At 51.6% G+C, this 22,178-nt stretch overlaps 1 protein-coding gene across 4 annotated transcripts in view; it reads left to right on the top strand.

The window, feature by feature from the left end:
* Window positions 1–810: 810 nt before the first annotated feature.
* The window catches only part of AGO2 (argonaute RISC catalytic component 2), a 96,378-nt gene continuing 75,010 nt past the window's right edge, over window positions 811–22,178 (top strand). For all 4 annotated transcript variants that reach the window (XM_061172236.1, XM_061172235.1, XM_061172237.1 and 1 more), the window contains exon 1: window positions 811–905. In XM_061172236.1, coding sequence (XP_061028219.1) covers window positions 884–905 — 22 coding nt within the window. In that variant the 5' untranslated portion in view covers window positions 811–883. The remainder of the gene's footprint in view (window positions 906–22,178) is intronic.

Here is a 22,178-nt window from a genome sequence, read left to right as displayed (position 1 = left end):
GTTGGATAAGGGCCCCACGTAAAGAAACTGGGGAGGCCCCGAGGGCTGGAATGGGGCGTGTTATTTTGATCTGATCACTGATAGCAGCTAAAATTGACCAAAAACTAAAGTTCTTTAGATGGATTATCTGGGTTCTCGGCCGGGAGGTGGCGGTGTGGTAGTGAGCGAGGACCGGGGCGCGTTCAAGTTCAAGCTCCGGGTCGGGAGGAACCTTCGCGACATTCCTGTTTCGTTAATAACTTAAAAAAGCCTGGCGGAGATGCCGGGGCGCCAGGACGCGACACCACCACGTCAACACGGTGCCCAAGTTCACCCGGTCCGGCGGGGGCTAAGGGGGGGGGAAGGGTCCGGCCCGCGAGCAGCCAGAACGGGCTCCCCGCGCGCGCCGCAGGCGGCGGGGAAACAAGGGGTGTGTTTTCTTTTCTTTCTTCCCGGCCTCCGGTGGCAGCGCCGCGCGGCCCGCTCCGCCCAGTCGGAGGAGACGTCGCTCTTCTGAGTGGCTGCGAGGGCCGCCCCCCAGGCCCCCCCGGCCCCGCGCCCGCGCCCGCGCCCCGGATCCCCTGCCCGCCTCCCCCGCCGCCGCCGCCGCCGCCGCCGCCGCGCGGACCCGCCCCGCCTCCCCTCCCCCGGCCCCTCCCTCCTCCCCCGCCCGCCTCCCGGCCGCCCTCCCCCTCCCCCGCCCGCTCTCCCTCGCCCCTCCCCCGCCCGCCCGCCCGCCCGCCCGCCGCCTCCGCCCGCCGCCCCGGCCGCGTCGGGTAAACCTGTTTGGCGGCCGCGCCGGGGCGGATCGTGCGGCCGGCGGCTCCCTCGCGGCTCGCGGCGTCGGGGCCCGTGGCGCGCGCGCGGCCGCCCCTCGGCCCCGGAGCCCCTCGGCGGCACCACCATGTACTCGGGAGCCGGCCCCGGTGAGTCCTCGCGCTCGGGGCGCCGGCCCGGCCGCTCGCGCGCTCCTCCCCGCGGCGCCGGCGGCGGTTGGCGGGCTGGGCGCGAGCGCGGCGCGGCGCGGGCAGCGGGCGGGCGCCGGGGGACCGGGGCTGGCGGGCCGGGAGGCCGGGGGTCGGGGCCGCCGGCCGTTTCCTCGGCCCCGCGGCGGACACGCAGCCCTGGCCTCCTCGGGCCCGAGTCGTCGGGGCGCCCCGCGCGGCCTGGGCCCTCCCTGCGCCGCGTTCCCGCCGCGGTCCGGCGGGCTGGGACCGGGCCGGAGCCGGGACTGGGCCGGGCGGCCCGCGTGTAGGCCCGAGGCCCGGGCGCCCGCCTGGCCCGGCCTCCTGCGCCAGGCGCCTGGGCCCTTGCGCCGCGCGGGGCCGGCGGGGCTGGCGGGGCTGGCGGGGCCGAGGCCCGGGCCGGGCTCTAAGCGCCCGAGGGCGTTGAGGCCCGGGCCGGGGGCGCCGAGCTCGGGGCGCGGGCGGCACAGGGAGGAGCGCGGCTGCTCGGCGCAGACCGAGCCGCGGCGAGCCTGGAGCGCTCTCAGTTTCGTTTTTCTTTTTGCCAGTACTTCTGCGGCCCCTTCTCTGAAGGAAAGTCTGGAAATGCTGAATTTTGGCCAGTTCGTGCTGGTAGTTAGGGCCGTAGACTGAGAGGGATAGGAAGCGGCACCCTAAAACCCTAAAACTGCGTGCGTCTCATTTTCATTCCAGACACGCCGGCTCCTTATTCAAGTACTAATTTGCCTTTTGCAATTTACTAGAGGAAGGTAAGGAGATGTGCTGATTTCCTTAGCCTCCCTTCTTACTAGTCAGCCTCTCTTTCTTTAGAAAAGTTCTAAAAAACTTAAAGCAGTAACACACTTTTTTTTTTAACTTTTTTTTTTTTTTTTTTTTGATGCAGAGTAGAAGGGCGATTAACTTGCTGGGCCAAGAAAATGGTTAAGTGTTGTTAAGCTTTCTCTCTTCTCCCGCCAGGCACGTGGCTCCTAAATTTCCCGCTGGCCCTGCCACTTGGACAGGGCATATCCCATCCCCTTTGTCCACCAGGCTCCAGCGGGCTGCAGGCCCTGCCGGCTCGGCATAGTGCTGCCTTCTCCTAGGGGCCCTAGCCCTCCCCGGCCTCCTGCTGATGGGGCCCTGGCCCGACCTGTTCCGGGCTCTCCTGGTCCATTTGGGTCCCTTGACGTTTCCCCCCACTGCTGTGTCTGTTCACAAACAGTTCTCTGCCTTGTGAATCCTTTTTTTTGATGTCCCTTAGTTAGAAAGGTTCTCCAAGGCTGAGCCTGACCAACTTTTAAATCCTTACGGGCCCTCAGCAGTTTGATAGAAGAATGGTTTTAGACGTAATGGTTTTAACCGTAATCTGGAAGGTGACTCAGCCCTGGCGGGGAAGGGCCGGGGGGCTCTGTATTCACAGTCCTGGGAGCAGACTTGGCTCCGTGAAGCCCCGGATGGGCAGCGCCCACCCGTGACATGGCAGGGTCGGCCCTCACCTCTGTGAGTGAGAATCTCCCCGCTGATCCCTGTAGAGGAGCCCAGCAAGTGTTAGCCACTATGCTCTACATTTTTTTTCACATTTTCAGTTTAAAAGTTGAAGGCCCAGAAAAAGCAAAGAACCTTGAGGAAGGTCAAACCTTTGTGTTGTGTCTGACGTTAACTAATCCATTGGACAGCTTGCTAAGTTGGTGGTGGTCATTTTGAAGATGGACAACAGAGGCTCAGAGAGGTTAAGAGCCTTGCGAAGGTCATATGGCCAGCGAGCATTAGGACGGTCTGTCTGATCCCCGCTGACTCTCCATACATTCTCCTTAGAGAAGTGGCTCTCAGTCCTTTTGACCTTGACCCCCAATAAGAAACACCTGTTACACGTAGACTGGACCCATGTCCTCGCGTTTCGGGTGGAATTGAAACTCGAGCTTCAGGAAGCACCGCTAACCCATGCTGTGTGCTGTGCACTGGGATATTTTCTGGTCTATTTCATTTTCAAAAAAGCTTTAGTTCTCCGGATCTCCAGGCTCATTTTAGGTCCTTAACGGCTCTTGGAAAAATCATGCTCTGATGTGGGCCTCTGCATTGTGGCCTGGTGGGGAGAGGGCCCCTTGTTCTCGGTTCACAGATAAACCTGCCCTGAAATCGGACAGCTTTGGTTGAAAAAATAAATGGGTCTGTAGGATAGTTCTTAGCCAATGGCAGGATGGGAATGAAACCAAATTTCAGGCTATGCACGCGTGCTGTAATTATAAGGCTGTGGTGCTGTTTAATTTTATTCTACACACTAAGGCTTTTAATTTTTAAGAGGAATTTTTGGAATAGAGTCTCTTCAATGAAACTCTTTTTAATGTATTTCCTAATTTAGAATAATAAGACATTTGATCTGGATTGTAGAAAAAATTACAAATGGTTTTGCTACTTCCCATTTTAATACAATTATTAAGTGACTTACTAAGTAAATTAATATAAAAAATAGAGTCCACAGTAAGCCTGCGTTATGCCCGTTACAAATGCTATTACATATGTGAATTGGTGTCTGGACTCTAAAGTTAGGTATGTTACTATTTCTTCGTTGTTTTTTTTTTTTTTTTTAACTATTCCAAAGAGTTAGTGGTTTAGAATGGGTGGACTCCCCAGTGACCCTGAACCTTCATAGATGATCAATCAGTTTTTTTTTTTTAACCACTTAAAGACCTTAAATGGAGTCTCAGTATTGCATGCTCCAAGGGGATTGTTTCTGTCGGTTTCACTGTGCTCAGACTCGAGTGAGTTAATTCCTCACAGCTTTGCTACAAAGTAACTTCAGCGACATCTAAGGATTATGACTCTGAGAATGACCAACTTTCACTGTGGTTTCTAGTGTCATTTAACTCCTCCTGCACCCCGCTTCTTCTCCCTCAGTTATCTCAGTGAAGATGTGACCGGTCTTCCAATAACAGTGCACTGTTGCCAAATAGCAGCCGGCCCTTTGCCCGGGTGAAGCTGCGTCAGGCTGGAGGGTGTGGCTGGGGAGTCTGCTGCCCTCTTGTTTTGTGAACACTCAAAATGTATCACTTGACTTTTAAAATAGTTTCTATTGTGAATTAATTTAAAGTACACATGAGTAGAGTGACTGGTATAATACGGCTCCCATTTATTTATCCATCACCAGCTTCAACAACTATCAAGATTTTCCACATTTGCTTCAAATCTGCCCCTTTCTCCTTTTTCTTTGAGGAAATATTCTTGAGTGAGTTCCAGATCTGTCGTTTCACCCTGAATACTTAAGTACCATGTCTGAAGGATGGGGACATTTAAAACTCAATGCTATTGTCACACTTAACAGTCCATAATCAATTTTTCTCATTATCGCAGAAGTGTGTTTACTTCCCGGTTGTTTTGGATCCTGAATTTTATTAAAAGTTCACACGTGAATTCGGTTTTATGCCTTTGAGGCTCTTTAATCTCGACTCTACAGCTAGCCCCCCCCCCCAACCCACTGACTTGTGAAGACCATGAGATCCTTAAGATCTCTTCTTCAGAGGATGTATATCTTTCCCCCCAGTTTTCTTTAATTGTTCAGGGTCCCTGTGTTTCTTTGGGGAAGGCTGATGAGACCCAGTTGTTCGTAAGTTTAATTCAGACGCACTTATGTTCAGCAATGTTTTGGGACAGGTCGCTTTGCACCTTTAATTTTCAGTGCAGTGGAATCCACTCTTTACGTGGGGCTCTGTCAGCAGAAGGACCACGGTGTGATGTGGAAAACGTGCCTGGGGCTCGTGCCTCTCGTGCAGCTTCTCTCCTTGTCCGACTCGGTGGACCCCTCCTTCCCCAGTGTGTGGTAGGGAGACGGCTCTCGGCGCCCTTCTGTCCTGTTTGCCCCCAGTCATCTCTCTCGACTTTGCGGCCTCACCCCCAGCTTAGCCGCCTCCGCCGCCAGCACCCTTGCCTCCCGGGCCGGGGTTTGGTGCTGGGGTTACAGGCCTGTCCTTTTTCTCTCTAGGCAGTGAAGAGGTCATTAAGTATTTACTATTCTAATTTTTTGTCTGCATTTTTTCCCCTCAAACTTTAAAACCCTGAAACCTCCTCACGCTTTGTGACCGGGCAGCTGTGCCCTCCTAATTTATCTTTGGACAGAGCTGTACCCTTGGCGACGCCACAGTTTATCCTCTAAACTGGGAACTTGTGCAAGTGAAACAGGGCACTCTTAATTACTTCCCTGGGACGACAGGTGTGCACGGACGGCGGCAAATCAGGGTGGATGTCTCCCTAACAGCATTCCCTAAATCTTAGCCTCGTAGACAGGCTCAGAAACAAAGGGCTTCAGCATCGCTGACTTGTCTGACTCTCCGGTGCTTGCCACTTACTAAGGTCCTCATACAACCTGAAGGTCACAGGCGCGGTCTTTGAGGGCTGCTGCTTTGTGCCGCAGGGGTGCGCTGCGTCCCCCTCCTGTGGAACTGCAGGTGGGGGAGACGGCCCAGCCCTGCCTGCTGAGAACTTGAAACCCCACCTTCCTCGCCTTCCTCTCACTTTCCTCAAGGTCATGGCTGGAGCAGTGGGCAGGCAGGGAGCCTGGTCGTGGGCTCCAGCCCTGTCCCCGTCCTGGGCCTCAGGTTCCTTGTCTGGGCCCGGCCGCCTTAGGTGTCTGCGTCTTCGTCCCGTGGTGCATTTGTTCCTCTGTGGACCTCTGATGTGACTGGAGCTGAGGAAGGAGGTAGTGGGCCCGGGGGACAGAGGGTGTGAACGCCCAGCGGCTGGTGGGCAGGTGGTAGGGGAGGCGGCACGTCCCACCAGGAAAGGCGCCATCTGCTTTGGTGGCGTGCGGAGTGTCATGTGATCGCACGGGTCCTAGGAAGGTAATTCCAGCAGCCCTGCAGGTGGAAGAGGCGGCCTTGGCAGAGCAGCATGGGGGCAGGTGTGACGGAAGAGGTGGGCAGTCAGGGCCTAAGACAGTGGACCCCGTCTGGGTGGGATGGCCATGGGTAGCGGGGTGGGTGCCCTGTGGGTATAAGCAGCCAGCAGCCGGCACTCTGGCCCTGGCCTAGCTTTGCATCTCATTGTCTGCACTTACCAGGTAGACTCCACTTGGCAGTGGCATCCGCTAGTGTCTGGGCTCCAAACCACGTCTCACCAGCTCCGTGACTTTGGCGGTTGTGTATCTTTTCTAAGCCTCGGCTTTCGCACTTCGAAAATGGGGGGGACAGCACCAACCTCAGGGTTGCTGTGCGCATGAGATGAGATGTGCTGGCCCTTCGTCTCCGGCGAGAGTGGGTGCGAGTCTGCACAGTGGTCTGGTCCTGCCTCCTCGTGGGGAGAATCAGGGGCCCGCCCAGAGCAAGAGCCCACGAGGGGGGAGTGGGGAGCTGGCCGCATCCTCGCCTTCCTGACCCCATTTGTTGAATGTTTGAACAAGAAGGTGCCGTCGCACCTGGCTTTGTGACCGGCAGAAGGGCCAGCATGCTCCGGGGAGGGGACTCGTGCGTGGCACGTGGACGTGTGGAGTTTGAGGTTCTGGAAGGCTGAGGCGGGCGCTGGAGGTGGAGGACAGGGTCTTGGGCTCAGGGGGACATGGCTTAACGGGCCCGCCCACAGCCGGTGCTCAGTGAGTGGGAACTGGGGCCCTGGGAGAATGCAGCCTGGCGCCCACCCCCGCAGCTGGTCGCAGAATCACCTGAAGGCTTTTCCCCATCTCTGCCCCTGAAGACCCAGGAAATTACATTTTGCAAATGTCCCAGGTGCTTGCTTTTTAGGAGGAGCTTGAGACCCACTGGTGTTGGGAGAGAGGGCGGGGAGAGGAAGCCGAAACGAGCCTCGTGCAGCCCCAGGGAGCAGCTCATGCCGGAAACACACCTTGGAGGGCAGCCCCCGAGAGAGGGGGGTCGCCGGTGGAGGGGAGGGGTTCTAGGTGGGAGTGTGGGTGTTCTGAAGAGGCTCTTGCGATGCACCGTAAGAAGTTAACTGTAGTTTACCTGTGGTTCCCTTCCTGAGAAAGCTTAAAGGTCTGGTTGAATGACAACCACTCCTTTTCAGTGGCTGTAGTTACGGTTCCAGGTTGCTTTGAATACAACTTGTCTACAACTTCACTTAGAACTGGGTCAGAAGGAGACTTCTAAAGGTTATTACTGGGGACTTCAGTGAATTCTCAGTGAAAAGTGTTCTGTATCCATCTGTAAGAACCCATAGCAACCAACAAACAGAACTGTAGCCTGGCTGAAACCAGCCAGCTCAAGAATCTGGGTGGCTGCTCACCTGAGTCTGTCTCGTTGCAGCTGAAGCCCATCTTGACTCTCCCTCCTGCCTCCTGGGCAGTCACTCAAGGGGGCACTGTTTTTGTGGTTTTCCACGTTATTTCTGGGTGTCTCAGCTCTGAGCTGTAGTACTTAGAGAGTTGCACATAAAAGGTCAAAATGCCGAGGTTCGTAGGTCTGAGTCATTTGAGATGTTTCGTCAGCTTTGACTCCAAGTTAAATAATACAGCCATTGAGAGTAGATTCTTACAACGCCACATTGATGCTGGTGGAGGAGCTTGAACCCGGTGGGCCCGTTCCCGCGGCCCAGGGGTAGGTGGGCGTGCTTTGTGCCCTTCGTTTGTGAGCCTGGAGAGTGGGAGGCCCCAGCACTGGGGACTTGCTCACCAGCTTCTCAGGCCCCTGCTTTAACCGAGCTCATGCAAGACGCGACCGTGGCCGGGTGTTTGGCGTGACTGGGGTGCTCTGTAGCTGGTGCCGCGTCTGAGTCTCAGAGACCGTGACCGAGGCTCCCGTCCCCGCGGCACTTGTGTTCTCAGAGTCCTTGCCGCTACTCTTGTGGAGCACGGTCCCATCCGTGCGGCGGGCTGAGCAGAACGACAGAAAACCGAGGACTTCTCCGGCCTTATGGGTAGCAGGAGGTGGCATCATTTGTTTTTTGTAGGAACAAAGGAGCTAACAGAAGTACAAGTAAAAAGTGGAGAGAAGGCAAAGGAAGATGCAGAGCGATAAAAAGGATAACTTTGGACAAAAACTGGGGTGTCAGAGAGTCTGGAGCTCCCGGGAGCTAGGTGTCGCCGTGACTCACCGGCAGACTTCCTCTCGCTGTGATGCAAACCCAGAGCGCGGGCTCCAGGTCAGGCCGACCTCGCTTGAATCCTGTCTGTGTGGCTGGGCACTCGCTCGGCCTCTCTGAACCTCATACAGAGGATGAACACCTGACGGTGGAGGTGCTCTGATCAGGTGACAGAACGCGGGCAGGTTGCTGTCACTTCCCTCTGTGCGTGGCCCCAGGAAGTGCCTGCGAGTTGCTGTGTCCCTCCCTCGGTCACTTTATCCTGCTGTTTACTCCGCACACAGTGGCTTCTCTCCGTCAGACGCGTGCTCCTCTCCTTGACCCTCCTGGCTGACCTCTGGGTCTTCACTTTGTAAGCCGTGAGGGATATGAATACATTTCACAGACCACATCCCTGATAAATACCATTTACCAGGTGCTGTGTATCCACAGCTGCCTTGTACGGCTCAGTACCAGGGAAGTGAAAGGTTGGCCTTGACGCTCGGAGCTCACGTTCCTGGCAGAGTCGTTCAGAACAGACCCAGCTGTGCTGTGCAGTGGGGACCCGCCTGGCATGATCACGTGGTGGCAGTGATGCCGGGGAGCACCAGATTCTGTCTCCAGATGATTAGCTGGCACAGCTGGGTGAACCAGAAGACAGTTTTCTACCTGTGAGTCTATGTGGTGACTGGGGGCGGGGGACATCGCTGGGGACCTTTTGTTCCCGCTGTGTGCTGCTGTTTTAACAAGTGTGCGGTTTGTTCAGTGTGAACACACGTGCCTCACTACAAGAACATCATGTTAGACTTGGAGGGCGTCTCAGTGCCAAGACTGGTAATTACAACTTAACCTTGATCTGGAGGCATGGAGAGCTTTTGGGGGTGAACAGTGGGAGCACATGTGAGGGGAGATGGAGAACCGAAACAAGTCGTGTACAGGTAATGCGGTTGTAAAGTGTGCTGGGGCACCTGTGATGGAGAAGCCAGGTGAGCAGGATCGGGGCCCTGCTGCATGGTGGTCAGTGCAGGTGCATTGAGAAGGCACCTTGGAGCAACTTGGACCAGAAGAAGGGGAGGGAGGGAGGTCATGCTGAGCTTGGAGCCTTTGGCGGGACTTTGAGCCCAGGAGGGACTGGGCAGAGGAGGGCATCAGCCGGCAGGGTTTTTACAGTGATCTCCATGGACGTGTGGAGGCGGAGAGCCGGCCTGGAGGAGGTTAGCATGGAGGGCTGAGCCGGGGGCAGCTGGAGAGCGCGAGCGGAGGGAAGAGCCTGTGTCCTGCCCCCGCCAGTCGCCACAGGCAGCCTTGTTTCATCAGGAACCCCAGTCGCAGGCCTGCCCCTTGCACTTGTCTTTTTTTATGTTTGGCCGCACTGAGCAGCATGAGGGATCTTTTTCCCCTACTAGGGATCGGACCTGCACCCCCTGCAGTGGAAGCTCGGAGTCTTAACTGCTGGACCGCCAGGGAAGTCCCTGCAGCTTGTCTTTTTTTTTTTTTTTTTAAATATTGATTTACTTATTTTGGCTGCGTCAGGTCTTAGTCGAGGCACGTGGGATCTTCGGCACGCGGGATCTTTAGTTGTGGCATGGGAACTCTTAGTTGCGGCGTTCATGCGGGATCTAGTTCCCCGACCAGGGATCGAACCTGGGCCCCCTGCCTTGGGAGCTTGGGGTCTTACCCACTGGACCACCAGGGAAGTCCCCCCTGCTCCTTGTCTTGATGCAGACCCCAGTCATCTCATTTAATTTACAGTATGTCTGAGGGTATCCCTGTGAGATAAGGATGTCTGTCTTTTCCTCCCCCTCCCCCCTCACATAACCCCTAGTTACCAGTGTCCTGGACCACACAGTTAGTCCAGATCTGCTCAGTTTCTCACATGTCATGGATTGTTAACAGCTGACTGAATCGGGATCCAGGTAAGGCCCACATTGTGATTGGCTGATGTGAGTCTTCAATATCATCTTAAAATAAGAGCTTTATTGAGATGTAACTCACGTACCACACAATTCACCATTTAAAGTGTAAAACTCTGCGTGCTTTAGTACCTTCACAGACTTGTGCAGCCATCCCCACAACCTAGTTTTGGACATTTTTGTCCCCTCCCCCCAAAGAAAGGCTGTACCCCTTAGCTGTGACTCCTCATCCCTGCCCACCCACCAGACCTAAACAACCACTATTTTTTTTTTTTAGCATCTTTATTGGAGTATAATTGCTTTACAATGTTGTGTTAGTTTCTGCTTTATAACAAAGTGAATCAGCTATGCATACATATATCCCCATATCCCCTCCCTCTTGCGTGTCCCTCCCACCCTCCCTATCCCACCCCTCTAGGTGGTCACAGAGCACCGATCTGGTCTCCCCTAAACAACCACTCTCTTAATCTCTAGTTTTTGCCTTCTTCTTTCCAACTGCTTACTGTTGGTGGGTTGAAGAACCTGGCTTGTGTGTGCTGTCACGTTTCCCCACCAACTAGATTTCGCTGATTGCATCTTCTTGGTGTAATTCAGCGTGTCTGTCTGTCCTGTGTGGATTTCCTGCAAATTAGTGGTCAGACCTAAAGGCTTGATCTGATGCAGGTTCTACTTTTTTGGGTTTTGTTGCTTTTTTTTTGGTGTGAATACTAGTTGCTGTTGATCGTTAATCATTAGGTTCCATTAATTCAATTCATTAGGGTTTGTACAACACTGATGCTCTGTATCCACAACGAAAACTTCCCCTGGGCAGCTGTTTGGGTTTGGATCTGTCTTGAAGGCAGAGGAATGTAGGTGAACAGCATGAAGGCCCGACAACCTGTTGAGAAGAGAGGCTGGTCCAGGTAGGCGGGCACTGAGCGTGATGTCGGGGGTTTGGAGGTGATGCTGTGGGTACCCGGAAGGTGAGCTGAGGGTGGGGCTTTTTTCTGTTCTGCAGGTAACGGGGACCCTCTGAGTATTTGGCAGGTGTGTGACAGGCTGGGGTGGTCTGGCCGGTGACAGGAGTCTTCACCTATGTTTGGTGGGGACGTGGTAAGGTTCCCTGTTGGTGGCAGGTCAGTGCTGAGGGGAGGAGAGTGGAGAGAGCAGGGAGGCCTGTGTCTGGGGCAGGAGGTGAAAACCACTCCTCCCAGTTGACCTGCCGGCGTCAGCGAGGCAGACCATGGGTAAGGAAGGAGCAGCAGGGGTAAGTTTTCTTTTATAGATATGCTAAATTTAAGGCGATCCTAAGAAATCCGGGAGAAGAAATCCATGGCATTCACTTTGCATCTTTATAGCACCCAGTGCATTTTGCCTGGTGGGGGCCTATTTCCTTCATTCTGTTGTAAACTCCATTTGCTCGCCGCCCAGGACCATCTTGGTTATCTTTTGTCTTTCCAGTGTCTACCGTAGTGTTTTCTTTTTACTCGATAAATCCTTATTACGTTCAATTCTTTATTGTTTAAAAGCTAAATCAATTGAGTTGAAACTTGTGTACACGTCTGAAAAGCCCTGCCCCCAGCCCGGCATGGCGCCTCTTCTCGCTTGGCCCTCCCTTACCCCTGGCGCCCTGTGGTTCTCTCCAGCTCTGCCTGGAGTCCAGGGTGCTGACTGTCGGGCAGCGTGGAGGGAAGTGGACCAGGGGGCCACTCGCCAACTGATCTACTTAGATAGGTAGTGGATGTCCGTGGGAAGGTAAACGCATGACCTCTCAAAGGGAAGGCAGTGAAGTCTTCCGCAGCACCCTGCAACCTCTCCACCGCCCTCCTGTGAGTGAATTGGCCCTCGGTGTTGGTAGGTTCAGCCCGGGCAACCCTGAGCCGGGCTGCTGCTCTGGCCGTTAGAGGCCGACTGCCTCCCTCTTGGTTTCCTAAGATCTTGTCCAAAGCCGTGCCCTCAGGAGACAGGCCTGGAAGGAGGCACCCAGCTAGAAGCTGCATGGGCACGTGGAGGGGGGAGCCTGAGAGAGCACCTGCGCCTGTTTGTAGCCAGTGTCTTCACCTGTAAAGTGGGGATAAGTGCCTCCCTTCTTGTGAGGATAAAGCACATTAATGCATGCAGGTGCACAGGGCAGGGCTGGGCAGGTGTGGTGCTGGGATGGGACTCGGGACCGAGCTGAGAGTTGTGGTTTCACCAGGTACTGGAGTCCTGTGATAAAGGGCTGGTGAGCCACCGTCTCTCAGCGATGGGATTCTAGGGGTGAGTTAAGGGAAAAATGCATGTCTTGGGTGAAAATTCTCTGAGAAATAAATGCTGTGGGCGTCCCTGGTGGTGCAGTGGTTAGACTCTGCCTGCCGATGCAGGGGACACGGGTTCGATCCCTGGTCTGAGAAGATCCCACGTGCCGCGGGGCAACTAAGCCCGTGCGCCACAACTACTGAGCCCTCATGCCACAACTACCGAAGCCCGCGCGCCTAGAGCCCGTGCTCCGCAACAAGAGAAGCCACTGCAATGAGAAGCCCGCGCACTGCAACGAAGATCCAAGGCAGCCAAAGATAATAAACAAAATAAATACATTTAAATAAATAAATAAATGCTGTGACGTAAATAGAAAAGATGGTGAGAAATTTGGTTATAAAACTGTAGGAACTCTGGGTGGCAATTTTTTTTTCTTTTGTCTTTAGAAGAGAAACAAAGAACTAGGTTGACTTTTTGAGGGATTTGAATCTCATTCCACCAGGGAAGCATCTCACCTGAGATGGTGGGCGTCCTGGGTGCCTGGAGCATCGTGTTGAGAAAGAGGCTGAGCCCCAGTCTGGGCTTATCGGAGGAGGAGGAGGGTGCCCAGATGGGTTTATCAGCGTCTGCCACGGGGCAGCGGGCCAGGGTGGTGCCCTCCTGGCTGGCCGGCGAGTCGCCATCCCAGCACGATGTACTTTAAGGATGAGACACACCCTGCTAAGCTATCCGATGGTACCTGGTGTCATTCCAACAAACGTTTATTTGAAGAGCGGTTTATATTTTATTTTTGCATGTTTTTATTGAAATAGGTGTTTTTAAGTCTGTGTCATAGAATGATGGTTGTTAAGGAATCTTGCAGAGTCACCTTTCAGGTTGGGCATGCTCAGGCTGCTGCTGTAAGGTGGGGTTTTATTCCCCTGGTCCAGGTCCCTGGCCTCCTTTGAGGCAAACCTACAGCACTTTCCCCTGCTTCTGTTACTTGTGTGGTCTATTCCAAGTGTGTCTGCACGTTAACAAAGGGAGAGAAAAAAGATCGGTGTTTCAGAGAGGCGGTGTTTTCAAAATGTCACAGCCCCCCCTTTTTTTTTTTTTTTGAGACGAAATTCACATAACATAAACCATTTTAAAGTGAACAATTCAGTGGCATTTAGTACATTCAGTGTCAGGCGACCATCACCTCTATCTAGTGCCAAAACATTTTCATCACCCCAAAAGAAAACCCTGTACCCATTAAGGAGTCACTCCCCATTCCCTACTCCCTCCATCCCTGGCAGCCACCAGTCTGCATTCTGTCTGTGGATTTGCTTCATCTGGATATTTCATGCAAATGGAATCATAAAATATATGACCTTTTACGTCTGGCTTTTTTCACTGAGCATAATGTTTTCAGGATTTGTGTCCTAGTGTGTGTCAGCACTTCATTTTTCTTTATGGTTGAATAACCCATTATGTGGCTATATCACAGTTTGTTTATCCATTCATCTGTTGTTGATGGGCATTTGAGTGGTTTCTGCCTTTTGGCTGTTGTGAATAGCGCTGCTGTGAACATTCCTATACACCATATTTGTATATGGTGTGTGGCATATGTCTTCATTTCTCTTGGGTGCATACCTAGGAGTGGAATTGCTGGGGTTTACTCTGTAACTTTGTGAAAAGCTGCTGAACTGTTTCCATGGTGGCTGCACCACTTTACGTTTCTACCAGCAGTGGTTTGTTTCTCCACGTCCTCACCGACACTGATTATTGTCATCACAGCCTTTTAGAAAGTGAAGTGAAGTTCTTAATGTAATATATCATATCTGGCATATTCTGTTACTTACCAAAGTGGAAAAAGATATTAGATTTAAGCATGTTTTGCCAAGATCTACCTAATAGTTATAAGGCATATCCATTTCTTTGTGCTAGAGTCTAGAGTATGTTTGGAACCTGGACAATTAGATAAACACAGTAAAGCTAAACATACTTTAACAGGGTGGGAAAGAATATGAGAGTCCAATACCCAGGTCAGGCCTGTGTGTCTAATGTCAAAAATGCTCACTCTTTGAGTAGATACTGAGTGCCAGCTCTGTGCTTGGCGTCTTGCTCAGTGCTCGGGGAACAATGATGGATGCAAACCCAGGTGGCTTCTGCCCCCTGAGCTCACTGACCGAGTCGTGAACACAGCCGTGCAACGCGTGGTCGCCACAAATCCATGCGAGATGGCGGGTGTTTTAGTGCAGGCGGGAGGGGGCACATTCCAGAGCGAATGTGGCAGGGACCCTGGCCTGTGGGGGGCCTGGGATCGGGCTGCACCCGGGATGGGGCTGCACGGGCCCAGGGGCAGAGGCCGCCCTGAGCACAGCGCTTTTAATCCAGAATGCTGGGGAGCAGGTGTGAGAGATGCACACATGCCTTGTGTGTTTCTGAGGAGCCCCTGGCTGCCGGGTGGAGAAGAGATGGGAAGTGGCTTGGAAGTGCTCGGGAGTGTCACACTGGAGAGGTCCTGCGGGCGGAGGATGGAGCAGGTGTGGTTTAGGGAGAGCAGAGGGTCTGGAAGATGTCTGATTGATTTGGGGCTTGGATGGGTGGTGATGCAGCGTACTAGTAGAAGTGGGCAGATTTAAGTTGAGTTTTGCAGACTTTGAAAAAAATTTTAAAGGACTTTTTAGTGAAGAAAATTTCAAATGTACATGAAAGTAGAGGGAACAATACAAGGAGCCCCCATGTGGCCGTCACTCCGCTCAGCCATTCAGTGCAGCCTTGCTCGTCTGTTTCTCCCCTGCTCCCCACCCTCCGTTACTTGAAGTATCGTGTCATTGCATTCATAAGTATTCATTTATTTTGAAATAATTTTAGACTTACAGGAAAGTAGCCAAAATAGTACTACAATAGAGTTCCCATACCAGCTCCCCCAATGTTATCATCTTATATAATTAGAGGACAGTTAGAAAACCAGGAGATTAACATTGGCATAGTACTGTTACCTCATCTAAAGATCTTACTCACATTTGGCTGTTAGTCTGACTAATGTCCATTTCCCGGACACCCCCTGTCCAGTTCTGGGCACCCATCCAGCCTCGGGGGCCTACCTTGCACGTCCCCTCACTTTCTCCAGTCTGTGACAATTCCTCGTTCTTTCTTTGTCTTTTGTGACCTTGATGTGGAGCTCTTTCAGGTTGGTGCCTCCGTCTTTTCAACACACCCCATCGTTTTCTAATTATTTCCCTTCTGGACCTACAGGGTACTCCAGTCTCTTCTTGTATTTTTCCTGCCCCAATTCATTTCGTCGAGGAGCCCTGGTTCTTTTTCTTGGAGAAATGGTGTGAGAAGCTGAGACCTGCTTGCCGAGTGTGCTCCTAGCCCCCTGGGGTGCCCTCGCTTCTGGTTCTCTCAGTGTACACGGGATATACATGTATTTGTACTCACATGCCTGTACATACACATCTGTATTTATCTCTCTGTGTATGTATTAGAAACCATGAGTTCACACTTGCATTTCTGATTCCAATCCAATATCACATGGTTTATTCTTGCTTTCTTCTTTCCTTATTTATAACTTCTTCATCAGGTAGTGAGAAGTCTGGGTCTCATTATCCACAGTGTATTTACTTATTTGTTCAGACCTAGCATACACAGAAAGTAGTTTTAGAATGACTCCCCGGCCCCTGGGAGAAACAAGCCTGCTCACTGGAGGACTGATCTGCACATGGCTCCGCAGCATTTGGCCGTGGAGTACTCGGTCAGGGTGCCGTGGAGTACTCGGTCAGGGTGCCGTGGAGTACTCGGTCAGGGTGTCGTGGAGTACTCGGTCAGGACGTCGGCTTCCGAAGTTCCTCCCTCCCTCTTGTCCACCCCCTTGGCTGGGGTTAGCACGCAGTCTTAGGGCGCCCGCTCTGCTCTCTCCTCCCTTCTCTAACAGTTACTGAGAGAGCTGTGCAGCATATGCTACGTTGCGTTATTTTATTTTTAATTTATTTTAATTAAAGTATAGTTGAGCATTGTTGTTTTGTGTCTCTTGTGTCCTTGCTCTGAGTTCTTCTAGTATATGAGAAATTCAGTTTAGGGAATTCCCTGGTAGTCCAGTGGTTAGGACTCCGTACTTTCACTGTCGAGGGCGTGGGTTCAATCCCTGGCTGGGGAACTAAGATCCCACAAGCCGTGCGGTGTGGCCAAAAAGAAAAAAAAGAAAAAAGAAATTTAGGTTAATGTTTGTGGATGGCAGTAAGCAGTCTGGTGTGAAAATGAGACTGTTATTCGTGTTGCAGTTGAAATCTGAAACAAATTGAGGCGACTCGGGACCCCAGCTCTGTTATAGGGTTGCCCTCCTAAACGTTAGGGTTGCTGCAAGTATGTGCCGGAGCCCAGGAGTAGGGACTTGGTGACAGACTTGGTGACAGTGGCCGCTGCCTGGGAGGGCTGGCTGTTTGCTCTGCGCAGATGGACTGTTGGTGCAGTTAGAAACCCAGGCACGCGTGCCGCCCGCTCACTGGCTGCCGTGGGAGCCGATCGGCTGGGGGCAGCCTTCCCGGACGAGGAACAGCAGCCGTGATCTCCAGAACAGGGGCGCCGACCCCTCCCTTCCACTCCACAGGTTTTTCTTACCGTCTGGACCGTGACCACAGGCACTGTTGCCTTTTGGTTCTAATTTAAAAAAAAAAAAATTATTCTATCCTCATGATAAAAGGAATACATGCTCATTTCAAATAATTTAGAAGATACTGAAATAAAAAGAGAAAATATCCACCGGTAATATTCCTTAGAAGAAATAGTTAATGTGTTAACAATATGTATGTGTTTGCTTCCAGACATGTTTTTCTATACATACATAGTGGGGGTTAGCCTACACTTAAAATTTTATGTTGTTTCTTTTCGCCATTATCTTGAGCATTTCTGAGTGCTGTTTATTTGTTGGGGAGGTATGTTTACAACAGTGTTTAAAGTAAATAATGATGGCAGCACACGTGTGTCAGGTGGTGGTCTCCCACGGGACACAGGTAATGAGCACGGGCAGCTGTGGCCTGATTCCTGGTTAGGTGCCACCCAGCTGTGTGACAGTTCTCATGGCCGCTGTACCAACTGGGCATGAGACCGAGGTGCGGGACGGAGAGGACGATGACGTGCCAGTAATTCCCTCAGAGAGTCAGTGTGAAGGTTCGGTGGGTTAACAGGCTCGAGCACTCCTGTAGCTGCTGGTTTCACTATCATCCTTACGTGTACTCAGAGCTCACACTCTTCCTTCAGAGCACTTTTTTACCGTCCCCAGTAAAGTGTTGAGGGATGGCTTGGTGTCCTGTCTCTCACTGACCCTAAGCTGCCAGAGGGCAGGACCACGTCTTGTGGCTGCATCCGCAGCACTGTTGCTAGTGGAGATTATGTCGTCGGTATCCATTTGGTGGAGGGTGTGTGTGTGTGTGTGTGTGTGTGTGTGTGTAGGGGAGGAGACAGGCTGCTTACTAAAAACACACAGGCACTTAGATAGAAACGGTTAGTGCCAAGACATGTCTATTCCCTAGGTGTTAATTACACATGCCCTGTGCTAATAAGCCGACTTCATGCGTAAGGTGGGCTCCGGGACACCTGCTGAGCACCCTCTGGGTGGACTCCGTATCCCAAGGCTGAGAACAGAGAAGAATGGAGCTGCTCCACCCCCTGGGGAGCTCCCCTTCTGGGGGAGCCCAAGGGAACTGGGCAGGGGCTCTGCAGCTGCGTCCTGGGTTCACAGCATCACCTCACTCGCCACGTTACTGCTGGTGCCTGTAAAAGGGGGGTGATGATAGTACCAATTTTTATTATAACTAATAACAATGTAAGATTATGTGTCAGAGCTATCAGAACATTTGTCAGCATAATGTATTTTATATATAATATAGAGATATATTTAGTTATAATAAATGTTGATTATACTTATTCATTGTAATTGTCAATGTTATATGATTGTTAGTTGCATAATAATTAATATAACTTGTTGTTACAATGATCATATTAAACAGTCATTTTATTGTGAAGGTAAAAAATGAGTTAACATGGAAAGTGCCTGCTGATGCCTAGGGCGCGCTCAATGCATGGTACTTATTATTACAGCGATGATTTTAGCGGGTGGAAGAAATGTTGTGGCTTCTTTAAGGAGTATGCCCTTCTTAGAGGAATCTGAAAATTACGCTTAGAGGGACGTTTGTGCCAGTGCTGCCTGGGGCTGGTGAGGGCTGCATGAGGCAGGTGCGGGCTTGGGGACGTCTTGGGGAGGCTCCTTTCTGGCCTGGGCCACGGGGCAGAGAAGTTGTGCAGGGCTTGGTCACAGGGGGTGCCTGTGCAAGGATGTGGACCACCCAGTGCAAACCCTCTGTAGTGCCCCCAGTACTCCACTGAGCGTGCCCTGCGTGACAGCACGTCCGTCAGTCCACAGGATCTTCCATTATATTCCAGAAAGGTGCGCCAACGGGGTGAGCTTTGGTTTAGAGATTGGAGATTACAAATTGATATAGATGAGTGAAGTAGTGTGTGTTTCTCGTAAAAAAACCTTCTTTGAATGGGAACAGCTTTTTCTTGTTCTTCTAAGTGACTGTCCTGGTCTTTGGTCCAAGATGTTTGCTTGGACATTGTCGAAGTTATTTCTAAACAAAGCCCCAGAGGAAACGAAGCAGACCCGTTAGTGCTGTAACTCAATAGTGTGTTTCAACTTGAAACAGGCAACTGCGTGGATGGGATATGTGGTGCCCGGAAGGGGAACACCTCTGCGTGTAACAAAGCTGTGTGGAGAGCTGGAACACCGACACTTCCAAGAAGCTCGTCCAGCTTTTTAAACTAGCAAAACCACTCTGAGCGTGTTAAACTTTCATTTAACTTGTGTTTATCTCCCCACAGCATGCCACAGTCCACAGAAACTACTATTTCTGACCTGATGTGTGGTGCCCTTTTATTCTGTCCCTAAAATATCAGCTGTTGATCCACTAGTGGAGAGGCCCCCTCTTCATTTGGGCTCTTTGGCTTTGTCTCTGCCACCGCTCAGCCGGCTGTTTCAGTGTGGTGAAAGCTGGGCCCTGCGCTCGGCAGACTCCCTGGGGCCAGGGCAGCAGCGAATGGCCACCTGTGGGCCCTGGAGCCTAAGAGCAGGTGTAGGCAGCTGGTGGCGGCTGACCCCTGATTGGCTGCTCCTGGGCCAGTAGGACCTGAGTCCTGTGTGGTGCCCTGTCTCCATCCACTTTATTATATTTTTGCTTATTTTATTTTATTTTAAAATATTTATTTACTTTGGCTGCGCTGGGTCTTTGTTGCGGCACACGGGATCTTTGTTGTGGCATGCGGACTTCTTATTTGCAGCATGCTGCGGGATCTAACCTGGCTTGTTCCCTGACCAGGGATCGAACGCGGGCCCCCTGCGTTGAGAACACGGAGTCCTACCCACTGGACCACCAGGGAAGTCCCATTTTTTGCTTACTTTAAAAGTGGTTTGTTTTAAATGTTTGCATTTAGCCAATCAATACCTGTATCCTTACAGCTAAAAGTGCTATTTACAGCGTGATTACAGGACTTAGGAAGCAGCTAATTGTGGACCGTGCTGAAAGCAATGAATGAGTGAATGGCGGTGACCTGCGGGGAGTGGCCGCAGGTCCGTGTGTGAGGAGGGCGTTAATGAGAATCACACACGTGAAGTTTGAGACTCGGCAAGTGGCTTCAGCTGGCAGGTGTATGAAGACTGCAGGGTGCAGGAGGTCAGTTCAGTGATGGCAGTGGCAGCTCAGTGGGTGTCCTGCTGGCTGCGTGCCACTCGGAGGGTGCTTTTTTTTTTTTTTAACATCTTTATTGGAGTATAATTGCTTTACAATGTTTTGTTAGTTTCTGCTGTATAACAAAGTGAATCAGCTATACATATACATGCATCCCCATATCTCCCTCTTGCATCCCCATATCTCCCTCCCTCCCTCCCTCCCTCCCTCCCCCACCCCTCTAGGTGGTCACAAAGCACCAAGGTGACCTCCCTCCCTGTGCTATGTGGCTGCTTCCCACTAGCTATCTATTTTACATTTGGTAGTGTGTATATGTCCATGCCACTCTCTCACTTCGTCCCAGCTTACCCTTCTCCCTCCCCGTGTCCTCAAGTCCATTCTCTACATCTGCGTCTTTGTGCCTGTCCTGCAATGGTTCTTCATAACCATTTTTTTTTTTTTTAGATTCCATCTATATGTGTTAGCATACGGTATTTGTTTTTCTCTTTCTGACTTACTTCACTCTGTATGACAGACTCTAGGTCCATCCACCTCACTACAAATAACTCAATTTCGTTTCTTTTTATGGCTGAGTAATATCCCATTGTATATATGTGCCACATCTTCTTTATCCATTCATCTGTTGATGGGCATTTAGGTTGCTTCCATGTCCTGGCTATTGTAAATAGAGCTGCAATGAACACTGTGGTACATGACTCTTTTTAAATTATGGTTTTCTCAGGGTATATGCCCAGTAGTGGGATTGCTGGGTCGTATGGTAGTTCTATTGTTAGGTTTTTAAGGAACCTCCATACTGTTCTCCATAGTGGCTGCATCAACTTACATTCCCACCAACAGTGCAAGAGGGTTCCCTTTTCTCCACACCCTCTACAGCATTTATTGTTTGTGGATTTTTTGATGATGGCCATTCTGACCGGTGTGAGGTGATACCTCATTGTAGTTTTGATTTGCATTTCTCTAACGATTAGTGATGTTGAGCATCCTTTCATGTGTTTGTTGGCAATCTGTATATCTTTGGAGAAATGTCTATTTAGGTCTTCTGCCCATGTTTGGATTGGGTTTTTGTTTTTTTGATATTGAGCTGCATGAGCTGCTTGTAAATTTTGGAGATTAATCCTTTGTCAGTTGCTTCATTTGCAAATATTTTCTCCCATTCTAAGGGTTGTCTTTTCGTCTTGTTTATGTTTTCCTTTGCTGTGCAAAAGCTTTTAAGTTTTCAGAGGGTGCTTTTCGTATTCAGGCTTGACCTTAGCGGGACCTGTCACACCCCCCATTATGGAAGTGAGGAAACTGAGGCACAGAGTGCAGGGCACACAGCAGGAAGTGCTGGATCCCCGATTTGGACCTGGGCAGCTACCTGCGGTCCTAGGACCTTGACCCCCCAGTGCCCAGACAGGTGGGTGAACTCGCTGGGGTTGATGAACGCATGGGAGGTAGCTGCAAGGCTTTGCCATTATTATGCAAATGTACAGGACTTCGTAAGGGAGTTCTTTGTAGTAGCACAAACTTCATTACAAAATAAAAGGGAAAAATTGACTTAGCTTAAGTGGGTTTGGATTTTCCAGTGTTTTGATTAAAGAACGTTCAGTTGATTTTGGTGGGGGGAGGGATGCTGTTTTGAATTAGTGAGTATTGACTGAGTTTTACTTTTGCTTTCTTTAAAACCATGGATTTCTGAGTCTGTTTCGGGCCGTGGTGCCCTCCAGTTTGCCCCAGGAGGGGATTTCCATTAACCGTCCTTTGCTGACACCCCAGGCATTTTCTTACCGCTTACTGACGTCTGATCATTTTCACATGCTTTTGTGAAGGATGATGACCAGATGGGGTGATAGCATGAAGGGCCTTGTTAAAGCCTGGCTCCTGGATCCCTGTACCATTTCCCCCCTTTTTACATCAGAATGAAAGGGGCTGCACTTGGGGAGGTGGCCCGGGGAGCCACGGCTGTGTGGCTGCTCCGTGGCCCTGTTCACGCTGCTCCCCTTGGCTTGTGAGACGGCCCTCACCGTTACCCCTTAGTCTGTGTAATCGTAGCGTGTCGCCACCTTGAGAGCCGGTTCCGTCGTGTGGCGTGTTAGTGCAGCAGTGGGGGAGGTGGGGGAGGAGGTGGGGGCCGTTGCTGCTTTTTTTTTTTCAGGTTAAACTGGAAAATAGGCAAAGGAAAGCATGCTGTGGGCTTCGAGAGTCCTCAGGTGATTTCCCCTCTCCTCTGCAGTTGTGTAACCTGTGGCGATCCCAGGGCTGGTGAGGAGCGGGTACCAGCCCGTGGCCCTCCGGCACGGTGGCCGTTGAGGATGCTGTCTGCTCCCTGAAAGTGGCGAAGAGCACCTGTTTGCTCAGATCTTGTTCCCGGTGAAATTTTATGTATTTTGAAGTGAACGATGTTTGCCGTCTCTGACTTGAGCACTTGACAAGTAGTTGTT

The sequence above is a fragment of the Eubalaena glacialis genome, chromosome 17, assembly GCF_028564815.1.
Source record: "Eubalaena glacialis isolate mEubGla1 chromosome 17, mEubGla1.1.hap2.+ XY, whole genome shotgun sequence".
NCBI classification, from domain to species: domain Eukaryota; kingdom Metazoa; phylum Chordata; class Mammalia; order Artiodactyla; family Balaenidae; genus Eubalaena; species Eubalaena glacialis.
Note: the sequence above shows the minus strand (reverse complement) of the source record. Positions and strands in the feature narration are given on the sequence as shown.